The sequence below is a fragment of the Alligator mississippiensis genome, chromosome 4 (genome assembly GCF_030867095.1).
Source record: "Alligator mississippiensis isolate rAllMis1 chromosome 4, rAllMis1, whole genome shotgun sequence".
NCBI lineage: Eukaryota > Metazoa > Chordata > Crocodylia > Alligatoridae > Alligator > Alligator mississippiensis.
Window position 1 is genome coordinate 125,493,148 of NC_081827.1, and position 19,646 is coordinate 125,512,793.

The 19,646-nt window shown below is 41.2% G+C and overlaps 1 protein-coding gene across 19 annotated transcripts in view; it reads left to right on the top strand.

Annotated features, from left to right (window-relative positions):
• The window catches only part of SOX5 (SRY-box transcription factor 5), a 947,053-nt gene that overhangs the window by 632,414 nt on the left and 294,993 nt on the right, over positions 1-19,646 (top strand). For all 19 annotated transcript variants that reach the window (XM_059726572.1, XM_059726578.1, XM_059726573.1 and 16 more), the window contains one exon: positions 658-868. In XM_059726572.1, the coding sequence (XP_059582555.1) occupies positions 658-868 (211 nt within the window). The remainder of the gene's footprint in view (positions 1-657; positions 869-19,646) is intronic.

Below are 19,646 nucleotides of genomic sequence, written 5' to 3' on the forward strand. Positions count from 1 at the left end.
TATATACTAGAAAATCATGCTCTTGTGTCACTGTGCCACCTATGAGTGTCATTAGGACCACCTTTGTAGAAAATTTCTTTAAAAGGGATGAGGGTGTTAGGTGAAGGAGGAGAAAAGAAAATGAATTAGAAGCTGTAAAATGATTGCTTCTTCCCTTAGAGATGGGAGAGCTACTTGAACTGTGAGTTAAAAAAATCATATAGTGCAGGGCATTTAATATCTGATTATTATTTCATTTCCAACAGCAACTAGCCATCATGGCATTAAGTACTTTAAAAGGCAGGAAATTAATGGTCCTAGGGAAAAAATTGAAGATTGCACATAGAAAGCTGTAAAAGAGCAAACAATTAAAGGTAATCAATATCATTGTTATTAGAAAACCTATGAGTGCAACACTTCTCCTCAATTAGAGAAAAACTGTATTTTATGTTTTTCTCCTGCAAGCTGATCTTTGCTCACTTCAGCCTGTAATCTTGGTTTATCCTTTATGGAGAGGCTTTGTTCTGAATGTTTTTGAAGCATTGCATTTCTTTTGAAAGGTTTCAACAGAAGAACAAACAGCAATGAACTCAAAGAACAAAGGGTTGTTTCTTTCTTTCGTTCTTTTTCTTTCTTTTTCCCCCTAAATTGTTTCATCTGATGTCTCTCCTCTTTCAGGAAGTTGATGGCAATAAAGTGATGTCTTCATTTGCCCCGCACAACTCATCTACCTCACCCCTGAAGGCAGAAGAAGGTGGGCGTCAGAGTGGAGAGTCATTGTCCAGCACAGCTCTGGGAACCCCTGAAAGGCGCAAAGGGAGCCTAGCAGATGTTGTAGATACCCTAAAGCAGAGGAAAATGGAAGAGCTCATCAAAAATGAGCCAGAAGGTAATGCGTGGGGAATTAGACAAATTTTCTATGATTTTTTTTCCTTTGGGTATCTTATCTTCTCCCCATTTCCTGCTTTCTTTGCTTTTTTTTGCTGGCAAAATTAAACCCTAGGCTCACCTTCATTAAGAATAATTTCCAGGAGTGTCCTATTATTTCCAGCACTTGTTCAGCTTCTCCTTCATGGACCACTACTTGGCTGTGTAAAGGTGAGCCAACACCATCACTCCATGAACCACAGGTCTACTCAGAGCAGGACAATTGGTATGGTGTTAACTACAATGGTGACAGCCTGTGAGTCATCTACATGAGGGCTCCGAAATCATTATCACCTATGGAACTGGAAACAATGTTATTAATGAAGGCACATTTTTGAAAAAAATACATATATACTCATGTAGACACAGCCAGTATTTGAAGGACAGAAGCGAGAATTTGGTACACATGAAAGCTCTTGGATCAAGTGTGCCCTCATTCATAATCCTGTTTATCTACAGCACAGACACTGTATTAGCAGATGCAGGACAAGCTTCCCCTACATTCCTCTATCCTAACATTTGGGGATCACTTCTCAGATTTGAGTTAGTACTGGAGTCTGTACCCCTTCAGTCATCTGCTACAGTACCAATGGACATCAACCTTCACAAGGACCACAGAACAGCTTTCAGATAGGAAATATGTTCAATCCCTGTTAGCCTGAACTAGATTCAAGCCAGTGACCTAAAAGCAAAAGTCTCCAGATACCATTACACTCCCCTGAAACATTCAGAAAATATCATTGTAGCTGTTTTGACCATCTTTATTTATTTCAAGGCTTCCAGGGATTTGGTGCCCTTATGTGAACCTACTGCTACTTCTTTCTTAATTTTCCTTGCAGTACTAATCATGACCTGAATTTGTATCTGTATATACTTCTGTAAAAAAAATTTTTTTAAGTGGAAAAATCTTACCCTCAAAGCCCTCTGTTCCCCACCCCACCCCCACTTCTCTTCCCCAAAATACCCTGAGTATGAATTGATGGTGTTTGTAGTTTGAAAAGTTGTGGCAGAAGTTTGGACAACTTCTATATTTAAAGAAAATTGGCTTGTGAAACTACAAATGCAAGCATAGCCCCATTCTTGCATATTTGTACACATGACATGATTGTAAATTAGTCTTCTCCTCTTGAATGGGGCCTTCAGTGAGAGTCTGCTGGAAAACAAATGACGTTTAACATTTTTTTAAAGTATTAAATAAATTGGAACATTCTGGTTTGCATTTATGCTGACTTTACAGCCATGACCTATCTTGTGCCTTTGAGTGGAAAAGACCTTCTATATTGTGTCTATGTGTAGGGCAATGGGGAAAAGAAAAGGCCAGATTATTTATGGGATGGCAGGGAGAAGGGATTTCTGGGCAATATGTAAATACAGTGTTGAGTGGGAGGGTGTGCATGCTCCACAGACTCCATTAAGGAAAGGCCACAGTTAGACATGAGAGTGGTTACAGAGCTTGTGCATTATCTCAGCTCCACTAAAATGAATATATACAGTACAAACAAAAGATCTACAGCTTTGTGAAGAGATTGGGAAGGGGGAGGGGGAGAAGCAACTGAATGTTGGCTTTACAAATGTATGCAACAGAAAATCTTTTCTTCTCTCTAGCCATTGTTCTATTGTCTCTCAAAGGCCATTAAAATGAACAGCAGGTTGTGATGAAAATTTCATTAAGCCCTACTTAAATTATTATAAGGGTGCCATATTCATGTCTCTGCTTACTCCCCATCCAGGAAAAAAAAAAATAGAAAACAGGGTTACCCCCTCCTCCCTAAAAGCAAGCTAACAAAAGTTCAGAAGTTAGAAGAGAATGGGAATTGGGATATCAAACAAAAGGAGGCCACTGAGATGAGGTGGCTAGGAAGAAAATTAGACTTGCATAAGAGCACTGAAAGGTGTGGGGGTGGGGGGGGGCAGGTATGTCATCTTAAGGAGCTCACCCTCCTTCCTTCAGCCAGTTTGATTTTTTTTCCCAGGAGCTAATAGGGAGGGGAGGGGAAGCTGCACCCTCAGTTCTCCACCAAAAGCTAGCTTACTCTTGTAACCACTTCCACTTTCAGACATTCTTGTAGCTACTGTCAGGTTTTCTTGACACAGTTGAAGTGTGAAGATTCCTGCCATTGCTAGTTGTTAGTCAAGTATCATATACATGTTTTCTCTATGTGTAGGGGCATTGATAAGTGGTGCTCTGTACTCTGTGCAGATAACAACAGTAGATGGTGCTGTATGTATCAGTACCAGATTTGACTCTTGATAGTTTGCAGACCACTGCACAATGAGGTTACGGTTTTGGTTAAGTATTACCATTTTATAAACATTAGTAATAAAACTCCTTGGTTTCTCTCTGGGAAGAGAGAAGAACCATTGTGCCAGTTATGGAATTTTCATTGAGTACAATTTCCTTGAATCTTCGTGAGTCTAGAAATGAGAGAGACTCCCATTTCTTCGTCCACACACACACACACGAGCACATACAGATTTATCTATTTTGCCTCGTAGGATGTGCTGCACTTTTTGTTTCTGTCATATGAAAATGCATTTAGAATCACTGTAGGAAACATGTTAGTAAAACATTCAAACAACAAACTAGGAGCAGATTAACTCTTAATTTACAGAAGAGTGATTGGGACCTCTAGAAGGATTCTGACTGAGACTTTTGACTGTTGTGCATCTGAAGAGTTTACCACAACTGTGAAAGTCACAATTTTGTAACATTTACACCAACATATTATAATACACTATCATAATATTCTGAAATCAACATCACAATATTGTAATGAAATTATATGAGATACTATAATTATTGTGATATTATGATGTGACGTGATGCAGTGTCAAGGCATCGCTTATATCCCAAAATATAAATTAGGACCCCAGATAGTCTAGTAAATTTTGCTTGCAGGATATTAATTGTTTCTTCAAAATTGGGACAGCAGAGAAATATTGGATAGGCAAGTTTAGGGCCTGATCCAAAGATCAGGTGTTCCAAAAGAATAGTACAAGGACTGAACATGTTAGGAAGATTATTTTTTTTAGCAGAGAGGAATCAGTTAATGATAGCATACATATCTCTTACAAGATGAACATAAAACATTGCAAGCTATGCAATTTGACTGCAAATGATCATTTGCAAAATTGTATGGAAATTAACTATTTTATTTGTCATGTTGCTATGTATGTACTGTGTATGTGCACACATGCTGATTGGAAGAGGTAGCATTGCTATATAATTATATAATGATCTAAATAATGTTTTTGCTGAATATTTTCACTTGTAAAACCCCCCACATGGGGAATCCAACTTATCTAGTCATTTCAGAGATATGTACAAGTTTGTTCACTTCTTGCTTTCTGTTCATAAAGTGCCTGCTTTTTTGTGATTTCTGCTTCATTTTGGGACCCCATTCTCATTATTTTTCTCAGTGTATCATTTTGCTCTTCCCTTATGCAAGTGTGCTATGGAGAATAAACCTTTACAATGTGTAAATGTGCAGCACTTAACAAATATTAAATCTGTGGAGTTTTACTCATTGAAGATGCACAGTATTTTTCCCCACTTTTAAAAATTCTGCAGAAAATCCTTGTATGCTGCTTTAGTATTCAGGCCCCCAAAGGCATAAACCTATTACCAGAGTCATACAATGTTATTTTACATGAAACATCCCATCCTTTCTAACTTAGACTTCAGAAAAGGAGTCAGTCCCCTTTCATTCCTGGTGTACAATAATGAAGATAATGGAGTGGGTTTGGAGAAGCCTTATATACTGTGACAGACCACAAGCCCTTGTCCTTCGACCATGGGATTCCTTTTGCAACTAAAATCATTAGGCGAATGAAGTACAGACATGTTTTTTCCCTCCTATTTTCTTAAGGCATCAGAGGATAGCAGAGACTCTCTGTCTGTCTGTTTTCTCTTCAATTATAAAAATGAAATGGAATCTCTTTTAAGTCCCTGAGCTTGACACAAATTCATGAAAGCAAACACCAATGCAGCCACTTACCTTTTTTTTGCACTATTAACGGGATTGGATTCCTGTATTTTAATTTATGCCCTCCACACTTATGGAAAATTAATTTTTTCCTTAAGTTAATGGTGTGCCAAAAATTAGCAATGGGTTTAAGTGCTTTTTTGGCTTCTTATATCCCAGAAACTTTTAAAAATTATTTTGAGTTCATCAGTTTTTGATGTAGCAATTTCTGTACCCACAAATCTCAGAACTTAAACTTTTGGATGGACTATACTGTATGCAAATGGATGCCTGGACATAAAGCACCTTGCAGACATTAAACAATCATACTGTCTGTGTGTGACTACATGTGTACATGTGGATGCCCAGTCACTCCTCTACAGTGGCTAGTGCCCTCTCCACACTGAAACCCCTGTTAAAAGCCTTTCTACTACGTTGCAAACAGGGAATTGAGTTAATTTTTTGCAGTGTCTATTTTTGTTTCCCACCCCTATTTTCTGTCTACCAGTTTGTTTCTACTTGGCTTCTCTGAGCAGGTGTCATTCTTAAGTGTTTGGAAAGCACATAGCACATTGCAGGTGCTACTGTAAATAAATAATATAGAGTTATAGCAATACAAGTATAAATATATAATGGATATATGGTTAAAGGGGTTATTCTGACGTGTTTGGCTGGCTTTAATAGGTGATGTGACTATTATAGTCTCATCCATTGTAGTGTGCTGCAATGCTACATGTAATTATTTTGTGGGAAAGAAAGTGATGAGAGAGGTCTCTGGGGCATGATTTTTGTCTTCTGAACAGCCCCTAAAGGCTATTTGTGTTTGATGTTTAAGTTTACATTATAAATCACAACACCTGTTCTTGTGGTAATTTAAATAGCTGTTCTTTAAGCAGTTTTTTAGTCTGCAAAAGTGAACCATATTGGATTCAGGCTCTCTAGTTGAAATATGAACTCAAAATATCCTCTAATATTATCAAACTTTTAATCACCACCTCTTATAAAGAAATCAAGAGGTCTCCCTCTTCTTAAGCCATAAATTCCAAAGCAGGCCATTAATGGGCCCAAGAAGGGAGGCCTTTGAAATGCAGACTCTTGTTTTTAAATCACATCTGATGAGGTGGGAAAAAAATAAAGTGAACAGATCCAGGGGAAAAGCCTAAGGATACTCTAATTGGCTGAGGTTTGAGTTTCTTTTGTTTGGTTCCTCACTATCCCTTTGACAAAGTACATGCTGAAGAGGCTTTGTAATGCTGTTCTACTGAAGGACAAACAAGGGTACTTTTCAATTGAGTACTTTTAAGTTTTGTTCCACACACTCCTGCTGCTGTGGAAGGATGCTCCAAGAGCATTGTGGTTACATGTTCATCTATGCAGTCTGTCACCAGACAACATATCTCTTGTAGAACAAGCCAGCATCTAACCTCCCTGCATTTCTTTCAAAGACACCACCATATGGAAATGTGCATTCACATAACTGCTGATAAAAAAAAAAGTTTATGAAACAAACCTATATGAAAAGAAGCTCTTAAATGCCCCGGTAACTTAAATCTTTGTTAATGAATGCTTTAACTTTAGAACAGAGGTAGCTGATTTTGAAGCTGTGCCAGCTCTTACTTGCTCAAAGTGAAGTTTGTTCATTTGTCACCTTCAGTATTTAAGTATTTTCTTCCTAATAGTTTAGCCTTATAGTTATGGTTCATTTTGAATTTTTGAATGTTTGATTTTTTTTTTCCAAATTCACTTAGATTCTCTTCTAAGTCTCTCTCACTTCCATCCTCAAAGGTTCACAGCTTTTGGATTTTTCTTTTCTCTTTTGATAAAGGTATCTGAGATGATGATACAGCATCTTAAATATAAAAGAAAGGCACTATGGTCAAGTGAGATTCTAGTTTGTCATGGAATCCATTTTTCTGTAGAAAGAATGAAGTCCTTTGCCCCCCTTCCCTGTCTTACAGAGAAAGTCTCCTCTTATGGGTCACATAATTAAGATTTCTTTCCAGAATGTATTCATCTCAAAAGCAAATAAGCAGCAGCAATAACAAACCCTGTATCCATTACTTCCTATCTTTTGCATTGCCATGTAAAAGAGCTTAACTGACAACTGGCTTCCCACTTTGCCAGTCCCTCTATCCAATCTCACCACTTATTTGAATGCCTTTGGTGCCCCCAAAATGTTTCAGCTAAATAGGCTGGCAGTCTGTTTTCCTTGTGTGGTTCTTTTTTTTTTTCCTTTTGGCAAGGCCATAAGCATTTTGAGCTTCATTTTCAATATGTGGATCACTGTTGGAGAAGCCTCTGACCCAGACTGTTAATATACAAATATACATGAGGGAATGTGCCAGCTCTTTTTGTAAGTTTATGAGCCACAGCTTTGGGGGTTGTCATTTATTCAAGAGTGAAGAGCCAGCCACCTGTTTCTCAGGCCTCTTGTTCCTCATATTAAAGGTTCAAGCCCTTGCTGCATAGTAACATTCTAATCTGGGCAACATACACAGCATTTATCTGAAGCCTATTTGTCAAGCCAACAAGGTTTGTGGGGCTTTTTTTCCTCTCCCTTACCCCCGAGGCACTTGTCATGACCGTGCATATTAAAATTAATCAGACCTCCCAGGCCTGTGTGGCTGTGTGGTTTAACATGAAGAAGTGGATATCAAGCATTTGCCCTAATTAAATAGGCCTGCTTGGTTTTGTTCTAGTGGGTGCTTGGTCCTTTTTTTAATAAGAGCTGCTTACAGGCAAGGCACGGCCAGCACTAGAGTTAGTGGAGAGCTCACTTCAAAGTTTTCTATACCACCTGCGCCCAGAATACTGAGACCTGAAGAGCTCCCAGTGTTCTTTCTTAACTGCACTATTTATGGAAAATAAGTGAGAGGAAATATGGCCAAATGAATGAGAGAGTGATCAGGGAAGGAAAGGCTAGTTGAGATGAGCATGTGGATTGGCTTTTTGAAGTTGATTAAGATAGCCTATCATACTGTCTGATTAGCTTTACATCTCAGTCTGTGCCATGTGCTATTCAGAAGGATGCCTTCTTTCTTCTGTTTACGCATGTAAAGGCCTCTGTGTGGAGCAGGCTAAGATTCACAGAAACTTTCAGTTGCTTTCTCACTTAATGAAGTGGGCTCGTAGATTTTAGTTTGACACAATTCATTATTTTTATTGTGTGTGTGTGTTTTACTTTGATCTTATTTTAATGTGGTTTATATGTTATTTTGAGCTGGGTATTTTACAGGAGAGTGTATCAATCTTCTGCATTATAAACAAACCTGTGTTTGAGAGGTGAACCTCCTTTAATTTTTTTTCTCTTTTTTTCCATGAGATGTTATAGACGTGTAGTTTTTATGTTGCCTCAAGAAAAATCGTATTGTGTGTGATGTTTCTCTAATGTGAGTATTGGAAACCTGAGAAGCTGAAAACAGAAGCAGATATTATAGGGTTCGTCTTAATAAATTTGTAGAATTTCAGGAGAACTAAAGCTATTCACAAATTTTAGCAAATAATTTCAGCTGAGGTAAAGTTTTAAAAACTTGCATTTACAGTAGATATTTTCCAAATAAAGTATTTCAACATTTTTTGGAGATAGCATTTTTATTTTTAAGTATGCCTAGTTGTTGTTTTTTTAAGTAAAAAAAGATTAAATAATCTGAGAATGAGTGTAACATTTCATTTTGGATTGAAAGAAATATTGCAGGTTGACCTGATGCTTTGCCTCTGCACTGAGATCAAGGTTTGATAACTTTACTGAAAAACCCATTAGTCTCAAAGTTCTAGAATAAAAGTAAAGTTGGGATTTACTCAAGAAAATCCCAGCAGTGCTTGCAAAAAAAGTGTTCAGATGTCTCTGCACTTGAGAAATTGATGTGAGGAGAAGCATAGGTTAGCATTAATTTGTTAAGTATCTGAGAGCTCCCTCTAAACCAGGGACGGGCAATTATTTTGGGCACAGGGCCACTTACTGAGTTTCGGCAAGCCATTGAGGGCCACATGACAGGCAGCCAAGGGCAGATTAATGTTAATTTCCTAAAGTTTTTAGGGGCCCTGTGGGCCAGATAGAATGGCCTGGCGGGCTGCATCTTGCCCCCGGGCTGCATTTTGCTCACCCCTGTTCTAAACTCACTCATTATTAGTCGGGGGACAAAATTTGGTCCATTATATTTTAGTCAGACTAAAACCATTTCACAGTTAATTTCCATCTGAATGTAGGAATTTCTACGTCATCTCAAACCTCGGCTAGAAACATTTTTGTGCATCTAGGGCATTTTATTTTAAGGTTGATGCCTCTTAAGTTTATCATTTTTCACGTGTCAGACAGCCCTGAAATCTCTCTTCAGTAGGAACCAATAAGCATTTATCGTAAGGAGACTAGAATCTGCTATTATTATACCCTGAGAATTTGCTACTTCTTCCTTATGGAAATTGTTGCAATCTATATATGGGCAGAAGGCAAACCCTACTTTTTCTGTTTCCCTGATAATTTGGCTTTCTGAAATAAAACCTGGTAGGTAGATACTACACCTTTGATTTAAAAAAATATAACATATCCACATACTAACTCATGTTGTCATCCTTTTTTAAAGAAGGGTTATTATTGTTATTACTATTTTATTATTTTATTTAAAACCTTGGCACAACCCTAATGTAAAGAACCATATTGACGCTGCCAAGCATCTGTCTGGTGCTTGACAGCATCATAGAAACCCTTCCACTGCTTCATCTAGGTTGCTATTGGTTATTTAACAACACAATGCAAACTGTGCAGTGTGGGTGTATATGAATTGGAAAAAAAGATTGGAGGGGGGAAGGAACCCTGCACAAGTAAATACATCTTTCATCCTATCTTTTGTCTGGTCTGTTTGCTGTGTGCTATTCAATATTCAACGGAGCTTGATAGTTATGCAAAAGGGTGAAGAACCTTTTCTTGACCCTTTATTCTTCTGCTTTCTTCTTTATACTGAAAGTTTTGTTTTCTGTTTGTCTTATTGTCACCTGGCTGTTGTAGAGAGATGTCATCCTTGTTGTTGTCGCTATCACTAATGTGACATAAGCATGCATTTATGAAACGCTACTGATGATTTTGCTTGGATAAAATGGGCATCTCAAGAGGTAGAATATAAAATTAACCATGACATGCTTCTGGGGCAGTGCCATTCTTTCACAGTGACATTTTATTTATTTATTTATTTATTTATTTAATGAGGGAATGAAAGTAGAGAATGAAAGAACAGATGAATTCTCTCCCCTTCTTGCTAAATAATGTTCTGCTAGTGCCTGCGCGCCTCTATGAGGTTCTCTGAAATGTTTAGCCTTGATTTAATTCGCATTTAAGATCTCTCCTCCCAGCACATTAATATAATGTCAATGTAGAATGCATTGCATGGTGTAATTACTGAAGAGAGCGGTAGTTGGGAAAACAGACGGTAATTGAACACATGGCTGTTTATTACAACAGGACAGTGCTCCTACGCTGGTATTTAGGGCATTAATAGGAAAGAATTGATTTGTTGTTTTAAGATGACTTCAATCACTGTTGCTTAGGCCTTTGTTTGTTCAGGCCGAGTTATGCTTTGTTTGTATAATGTGCCCAAGAGGTTTACAGACTGCAGCGTGGCATTAGTCACGCAGAAGGCTTGGGAGCAGAAAGCCATTCAAATGAACAAAGGACATTTTTCTTTTTGGTTCTGTTTATCTTCCTCTGTAGTTTTGTTACTTCCTAATCTCATGCCTATTTTTCCCCTCTGTCTTTCCCTACCATTTTGATCAGTGCAAAGATCCATTTTTCCTTTTATTTGGGGAATGGCAGGTGACAATGTTGGGAGCAGCACAATACAAATAGGAGTGGTTGTTCCCAAGTCTGTGCAAGGAGGAGGGAGAGGGGGAAAGAAAACCTGTTCAGCTTTGAGTAAAATGATTAATTTCAAAGCAAACATACCTGGTATTAGATGTACCAATGCATGTCTCAACGATGATGGTTTTCAAAGAGGGAGCCCACACCTTTTGTCATTCATACTAGATTCCACTCTTGTTAGGCCCCATTAAGACATCTATCATTTCTTATGCTCTTTTTTTAATTGATGTGTGCCTGAGAGGGGGCAAGAGAGCCATATGCCTGAAGTTGAATTCTTGGCACCCATGTTTTATACAGTAGGGTTTATATTTTAGGTTCATTATGTTTATGGGGAATCTCATCTTGAGGTGTTCCTACGTGAGGGAGAGGCAATAGATGCTTTAAAACAACATTATGGGCCTATCCCAGTATGGCTTTGAGGAATAGCTCGAGTTGTGTTTGTTTTTTATCCCTCCATAGGTAACAAGTATTTTGTTCCTAAAGTGATTATTATTAAAAGAGCAGAAAGGTAAGAAGGTTGCAAGTGTCATTAACTGAGACTATGAAACTGCTAGGAAGTTACATTTTGGGATGTTGAGACATCCTTTATCCAAGTTCTATTCTGCAGGATATTTGACTGCAGGTAAGAAGACCTATATATTTGCCTTTTATATAGTTACATCATCTACCACCTTTTACCATCATAAGAGCTACAGAACTGTAACTCAGATAAGTCAGATGCCTCCAGTGTATGACCAGCAACTTCACATGCATATTTTGCAAAACTCAGAAAGAGATGTGAAGTTACTGCCCACCTGAGACTTTTTAACCACAGCTAATTAAGTTAGTGATGCTTTGAGTAATTGGAAGCACAGTAGATGACAACTACAACAAAAAACAAAAAATGTAGGCATGCTTTTTCCATGCATAGAATTGAAGGCATAAGTTCATAGATTCATAAAAGTTAGGGTCGGAAGGGACCTCAATAGATCATCGAGTCGGACCCCCTGCATAGGCAGGAAAGAGTGCTGGGTTTAGATGACCCCAGCTAGATGCCTATCTAACCTCCTCTTGAAGACCCTCCAGGGTAGGGGAAAGCACAACCTCCCTTGGGAGCCCATTCCAGACTTTGGCCACTGTAACTGTGAAGAAGTTCTTCCTAATGTCTAGTCTAAATCTGCTCTCTGCTAGCTTGTGGCCATTATTTCTTGTAACCCCCAGGGGCGCCTTGATGAGTAAAACCTCACCAATTCCCTTCTGTGCCCCCATGATGAACTTATAGGCAGCCACAAGGTTGCCTCTCAACCTTCTCTTGCGGAGGCTGAAGAGGTCCAGGTGCCCCAGGCTCTCCTCATAGGGCTTGGTCTGCAAGCCCTTAACCATATGAGTGGCCCTTCTCTGGACTCTCTCCAGGTTATCCGCATCCCTCTTGAAGTACGGCGCCCAGAATTGTACGCAGTACTCCAACTGCGGTCTGACCAGCGCCCGATAGAGGGGAAGTATCACCTCCTTGGTTCTGTTCGTCATGCATCTGCTGATGCATGATAACGTACAGTTAGCTTTTCTGATTACTTCGTCACACTGATGACTCATGTTCATCTTGGAGTCCACTAGGACTCCAAGATCCCTTTCCGCTTCCGTGCCACCAAGCAGGTCATTTCCTAGGCAGTAGGTATGCTGGACATTTTTCCTCCCTAGGTGCAGCACTTTGCATTTCTCCTTGTTGAATTGCATTCTGTTGTTTTCTGTCCATTTGTCCAACCTGTCCAGGTCTGCTTGTAGTTGTTCCCTGCCCCCCGGCGTGTCCACTTCTCCCCACAGTTTTGTGTCATCCGCAAACTTGGACAGAGTACACTTCACTCCCTCATCCAAGTCGCTGATGAAGATATTGAAGAGTATCGGTCCAAGGACCGAGCCCTGCGGGACCCCACTGCCCACGCCCTTCTAGGTCAATACTGACCCATCTACTACGACTCTCTGGGTACGACCCTCTAGCCAATTCACCACCCACCGGACCGTGTAGTCATCCAAGTCACAGCCTCTTAACTTGTTCCCCAGTATGGCGTGGGATACCGTATCGAAGGCCTTCCTGAAGTCTAAGTATATGACGTCAACCCCTACTCCTGCGTCCAGGCGTTTTGTAACCTGGTCATAAAAAGAGACCAGACTAAAGTTGGGTGCAAGATTTGCCATTTGTGCATTTCATAGGTATCTTTTTAAATATATAGCAAATTATGTAGTTCCTAAGGCCCAGTCATATACTCTAAGGGAAATTTCCTTCTCACCCCACAGAGGCAAACATTGGAACAAAAAATATAGCAAAGCATCTAAACAGTTTTGTAACTTCTAAGCCACTATTGGTGCCCAAATACTTACCTGGTGGGAGAGAATTTCATAACTTGGAAGAGGTTACCTTTTTTCTGTTCTTTAAGCAGGTTGCCCAGCCTGCTAGCTTCTGCAGGCAGGTTTTGATCCCTGAGGAGGTCCTTAGCCAGTCATCCGAAAGAAAGGACAGTCTTTTAAACAAACTAAATAAACAAAACAAAATCCCTTTACCTCAGGGGGCCATGCCAGCCACCGTCTGCCCCTGCCCCTGGAGCAGCAAGGGGGGAGGGACTCTGACAGGGGCATCAGCCTCTGTTATGGTGTCCTGAGGAGTGCAAGCCTTTTCCCAGTGGGGGTGGGCTGCACTGAAGGAAGGACTGGGGCAGCCAGAGCTGCCACAGGCTGTTCGGGTGGGGGGAGGGGGGAGCAGCAGCGGGGCTCAGAGGGGTGGCTACAGGGGCTAAGATGAATTTTGAGGTGGTCGTAGCCCTTGAACCTCCTCCTAGCATCATCGCCACTGCCGCTTACCCCCGTACAGGCTGCAGCAGCTCTGCCCACCTCACTTCTGCCTACAGTGCAGCACCCACACTGGGAAGAGTCTTGCATTCTCCAGGACACCATGACAGAGCCTGCTGCCACTGTAAGGGTCTCTCCCCTTGCTGCTCTAGCATCAGGGGCGAGGGCGTGGCCAGATGCTGACCAGCATGGCCCCCTAAGGTGAAATGGGAGGTAGGGGGTTTATTCCCGCCTCCCTCCTCTCTCCCCTTGTTGGACCTCAGCTGGGGTCTGCCCGGCTGGGGGTGAACGTCAGAGGTGGCTGTCATGGCTAGCAGACCCTGGTGGCAGTCCCTCAGTGGGACAGGGAATGGAGGGGGGAATAAACCCCCTCCCTGCCCCTTCAACTTAGGAGGCCATGGTGGCCAGTGTCTCGCCATGCCCCTACAGCTGGAGTGGTGAGGCGGAAGGGACCCTTACAGAGGTTACTCTGTCCTGGCCAGGCGGACCCCAGCTGGGGTCCTGGGGGAAGAGGGGAGGGAGTGGGGAATAAATCTCCTCCCTGCCCCCTTCACCTTAGGGGGCCATTCTGGGTTGGTGTCTAGCCTGGGGTGGGAGTCTGGCTATGCTCCTTCCTCCCCACCCTGCACAAATGCCTGGCATGTGCTGCTTTCCCCCTCTTCCTCCAGGCACACTGGCTGGGGTGCCTGCAGGCCAGGGTTGAGGTTTAAAGCCCTCCCCAATCATACTCAGGCCTGCCCAGGCCTGGCCACACCCTGCCCCTCAGCTCAGCTTCCCTCTGGCCTAGCCACTGAGGAAGGGAAGGGAGGGCTTGCTCTAGCACACCCAGCTTCTAGCCTGAGCCACAGCAGGCATGTGGCTGCATTTCTGGAATCAAAAGTGAACATCTGTTCACTTGCTAATCATTTCAAACTATGCAGCTTAGAGCAGGCGTTCCCAACTCCTGGGCTGCGACCTGGTGCCGGGCCATGAAGGGTTGGCTGCCAGTCTACAGGACAGTTAGCTGCCAGACTGGAAGTGACCGTGGACCGGCAAACTGCAGCCCTGCAGAGCCAGGCAAAGAGGCCACGACTCCTCCCTCAGGGCATGCAGAAGGAGTTTGCCCCCTCCCAGGGGGTGGAGCTAGCTTTATCTGTGTTCCGGCCAGAAATTCTGGCCGTGGGGCTCCACACAGTGGTCCGCTGTTTGCCGGGCCATGGCCACTTCCAGTCCACAGTTTGTCGGGCCGCAGCATAAAGAGGTTGGGAACCAGTAGCTCAGATTGCAAAGATTAAATTGGTTCAGCCTTGGGCTTTTTGACTGCCTGCACTTAGCCTTAAAGGGGTAGATTGCCCTGTTACGGGGTTAATTTTGAGTTCTAGGTTAGTTATCTTCTAAATCAGGTCAAATCTGAAGGGGAATATTTTGGAGTGTGTGTATGTCTGTGCATTTTCAATATATATTTTTAGAGCTTTTATTTACATTTTGCCAACAATACATGTCCCACATAAATAACTAATATGTCAGAAGTCAGAAAAATATAAAAGAAAATAAGTCAGTAAACATGAGTGGAGGAAGTATGTTTCCACCATGCTAACAATTATATATTTGTCCAGGGATCATGAGGTCTCTGCCTGCCCCCCTCTCCTCTCCATGCCCCCTCCACAAGTCTAAAGAGCAATATGATTTTTGTTAATATGATCAGCAACAAAGCTTGGATAAAACAACTTTTCACCAATGAAACCAATGATTCACCAATTCACCAATGGTTTCCTTTCATTGTAAGTAAATTTAAGCTTTAAAGAAGAAACTAGAGGACAGCAGGCTTTTGCTAATGATTTTCAGCTGCTACAATTCTGGATTCCACACTGAGCTTGTGTTCAGCTTTAATCAGCAATACAATTTAACTAAATATGGAGACATTTTCACTGAAGATTATTTTACTTTAGTTAAGACCCCTTTTTTATTCATTTCTCTTGCTGTTTCACCTAATTGATTCGCAGCTCCTGTGAAGCTTCTGGGATAGAGGCTAAACATCAAAACACACTGCATATCACTTTACAAGTTGCATTGAAACAATCCTATGTGAGGTTCACAGGAATTAAAAATCTAATTTTGGGTAAACTAGATGCTCATTAGACAAAATCTTAGACAAGAATGGGAGGCTAAGTTTGGAACCTCTTCCTTCCACTCCAAAAGAATATCATCTTGAGATGTTAATTCTGTTAGCTGGTAGGTGTAGTAATCTTTTGCATTTTAGTTTAGTCACTAGAAAGGAGAACATAGCATATAATGTATACGTTACATGCATTACACATAATCCTACATTTATTTTCTGTCTTTTCCATGATCTGTCTTAATCCTCAAGGCCACTGCAAAAAGAAAGCAAAACTTGTCTATGTTTTCTCATGGTACTGAATTATCACAAGGAAATAAGCTTAGTCCGTGGATCTCTTCCTGTTTAATTTTTTTCTGGTGGCATGTTAGATTGGGGTGGGTAAGTCCAGCCTGCAGGCCAGATCAGGCTGAGGGTGGACTCCATTTCCCAGTAGACTCTGCCTGTATCACTGCAACTGGTTTCCATGGAGACCCCAGAAGCAGCAGAGCCATGACAGCACAGGAAGACAGGCCAGTCTTCATATTTCCATGGAGACTGGCCCCACCAGTGCTGGCAGAGTGTGTAGCAGGGTGAGGAACTGCTCTGGGGCCAAGATCTTGCAGCAGTAACAGAGCTGCAATCCACTGCCTGCACGTCCTGGGCAGGGGCATGCAGGCAGCGGATTTCACCTTTTCCCCAGCTCCAGACCACTCTGTCAGTGCTGCAAGATCCCAGCCCCAGAGCAGCTTCCTGCCCAGCAGCACACCCTACCAGCGCTGCTGGAGCTGGTCTTCCTGGAAACCCTGGTCATGCATTGTCATGGCCCTGCTGCTCATGGGATCTCCATAGAAACTGGCTGCTGCAACATGGGCAAGGGCTACTGGGAAATGGAGTCTGGCCACCCACTGGATGCACCATATTGTCTGCCCCTGTGTTAGATCAATGGCTAGCATGGTGAAGCCTTATCAACAGAAAAGGCTTCATGGTGACCAGCACTGCAAGTTGTTGCCTCTCAGCCCTAGCCATAGGCCTCGAGAAGGGTGTGAAATAGACAACTACTAGGACAGTGAAAGATATTTGGTCAGCAGTCATGTTTGTTTCTTGGCTTTTGGATGAGTTTAGTAATATCATTAGCTATCATGGTGGGCAGTCTTATTCCCTAGGAATGAAATTGAGTCCACTTGCCATACTTCTATTAAAAGAAAAATGAAATGCTGTGCAACTTACATTCTTAAATCTTCTTCTTTGGCCCTTCTCTAGCAGAGAGAAATGTGTGAAAAACAACAAAATGGAGAGATCTTCTGCATTTAAAGGAGAGGCAAACCTCTTCTCTGTCACCTTGCCTCCTCCCATGAAATTGAAAGGAAGACACACATTAATAAATCTATCAATGCAACTTTTTAAATTATAGGTTAATAAAAGATGTGCTGTAATATTCTTGGAATTTCCCCTTGCAGTCTTCAGACTTGGGACCCTGCTTGAGTCAAAATAGTGGAACTGTCCAATCTTTCAAAGACTCAGTGCATGTCAAGCCAGGATACTTAGAGTGGTTAGGCAGTTCCAGGTAGATCTTCTGCCAGGCTGAATGTATTCAATGAAACTGCTAGGTCTGGAGCTTCATACTGAGTCTAAATTCAGGGCTCCCTGTGTTCAAGGACACAATGTGTGCCAGGAGCAAAAACTAAAATTAGAGGCAGACGTTTGGCTGTGAGAGCTGCTTGAGGGTACGTGGGCTGACAGGAGGAAGGAGGATGAATGTCAGTCACAGCCGAAAGATTGCAGGATGGCCAGAGCATCCCCCTCAAATGTAACATTTTATATTTGTTATTTGCACCTTAGTGAGGACCCTTTTTCTCTTGTTGCCTCCTACTTGCTGAGGCAGCACTTGCTGATTCATTTTGGATGACAGCTCCATGTCGAGAGGTGCAGTAATCAGTGTTCACTTGTTAAACATAGTCCAGTTCTTTGTAGAGTGGGGTGGGCCAAGTTCCTTCTGAATGTTCGCTTTCTCCCCACCACCCTCAAAAAGGAGGAGTGGAAGTTTAAAGGCCAGTTATCTTTAATATCTTGGGCCTGAGAAGATATCTCAAGTTAGGACTTCATACCTGTTTGTTTGTACACACAAGTTTTTGGTGACATGGGCTTATGGAAGACGGAGAAGCAGAGAGTAACGTCTAGGGGGAAATTCCTTCTTTCTCCTTCACTTTAGTGAGTATGCACTGTTCTGCAAATTTTTGCTTTCTCTCTTGGTCTATTTGTGTCTGAGAATCATTCTTCTTTGATTTTAAAATGTCAGTTATAATTCTATTAAAGGCTATGATTTGATAACTTGTCAACATTAATGTTTGGTTATGTTGAAAATCTTCTAACCTCTCTTTGCTTGTTTCATGTACAACTACCAGAGCTGCTGCATGCCTTGCAAAACACAGTGCCCTCTTATTAAACATATATGAGATTATAGGAACCTAGTCTTAGATTACCTTAGCTCTCGTTTCCTCTTCCTGATTACTTCAGATCAAGATGAAGTTTCTCTTTTTCATTATCTCTAGTCAGACAGACACGTGCATAAATATGCACGAAGATGTTACTTTACATCTTGTCTCTATCTAACAAAGCCATATTAGGCTCCAATAGTTGGGTCCACATAGATCCAAGAAGGGAATTTTGCCTTCCATTTGAATGTAGAAAGGTCTGCAAATTTTTGGTATTAGTATAATATTCTCCCTTGGACTCTCTATAGTGGATCTAACTCTGATATGCTGCTCTTCTCCATGTGCAGCACTCCCTTTGATAACAGTGGGAGTTCTGGTCTCATAGGGAGAGAAGTATATTGGAGTTGAGATTTCCTATACACAGCTTAGGGGATAATTTTGCTTTTAGTTTATTTCACTAGATGCAAGCTAATCACAGAGTAATTAACAGTCAAAATGCCAGGGCTCTGATTCATGCAGAGGTCCAGTTCTGATGCCTTTGCTAGGGGAAAACTCACGTTGAACTCAGTAGGACTTTAAACTGAATAAAGATTTCTGAATTGGTACTTACTTCCTTCTTTTCTCTGTGAATCTTTTGTGATAATCCCATAAAAGTGCTGGCTTTCATTTCTCAAAGTTTGGAGACAAATTCTTGCTTGGGTAGCTGGAGAAAAATTGTGAAATAGGCAATATTTTGCAGGAATAATGTTTAACTTCTTACAAGCAAACTCAAAGAATGTCTCATGTCATGCTTTCTGATAGATGGTTTAAGAATCTTATACAGTGGACCAAAAAGAGTATTGTCTTGAAATTGTCAGAAGGAAGAATTAAAACTGATAGAACTGTATCTAAATCCATCAAAAAAACTTGAGATAGAAACAGGTTTTATATCTAGGTATTACTTATATTTGTTAATTTTTAATTAAAAAACCCAATGCCTGGATCAGCTATACAGAGCCTGGTGTTTAAAAGCATGGTTTTATATCAGAAGTGGCTAGTTATCCATCCTTTCCCTTGCCTTCCTCAATTGTCACTGAGAGCTTCCGGGCTGAGACAGATGGCTGCTGGTTTAGTTGTGTGCGTGGGAGAGAGGAACTTCCACATGTGATTTTTTACCATTTGGTAGTAATTAGTTTGTTGTATAAATTAACATTAACTGAACCATTCTTCAGGCATTGTTTGTAATTATCTTCTTTGAGCCTCTGAGTTGTGTAAAGAAATAAAAAGCGGGGAAGAAACTGCTCCTTATTTTGTACAAAGAGAGGAATCTATCATTAAGCAGAACAGAACAACAATTATTGTTGTGTGCCTGATAGACTGAAACTTTGAAATAACAGTTTAAAACAACAAGCAAAAATTGAAGACACAAATATATATGGAAGTGAAGAGTTTGAAAATGCAAATTCTTTTCCAAGGAAATGCCATCCAGAGATTCTTCCCCCTTGCCCCCTCTTTTTGGGGGGTTCAGTTTTTAGGAACAGAGGTTTTATTTAAATTTGGATACAGATTTCTGCCAGCTGGGTTTCAGTATTTCCTTTCTAGCTGTAAAACAATGCTAG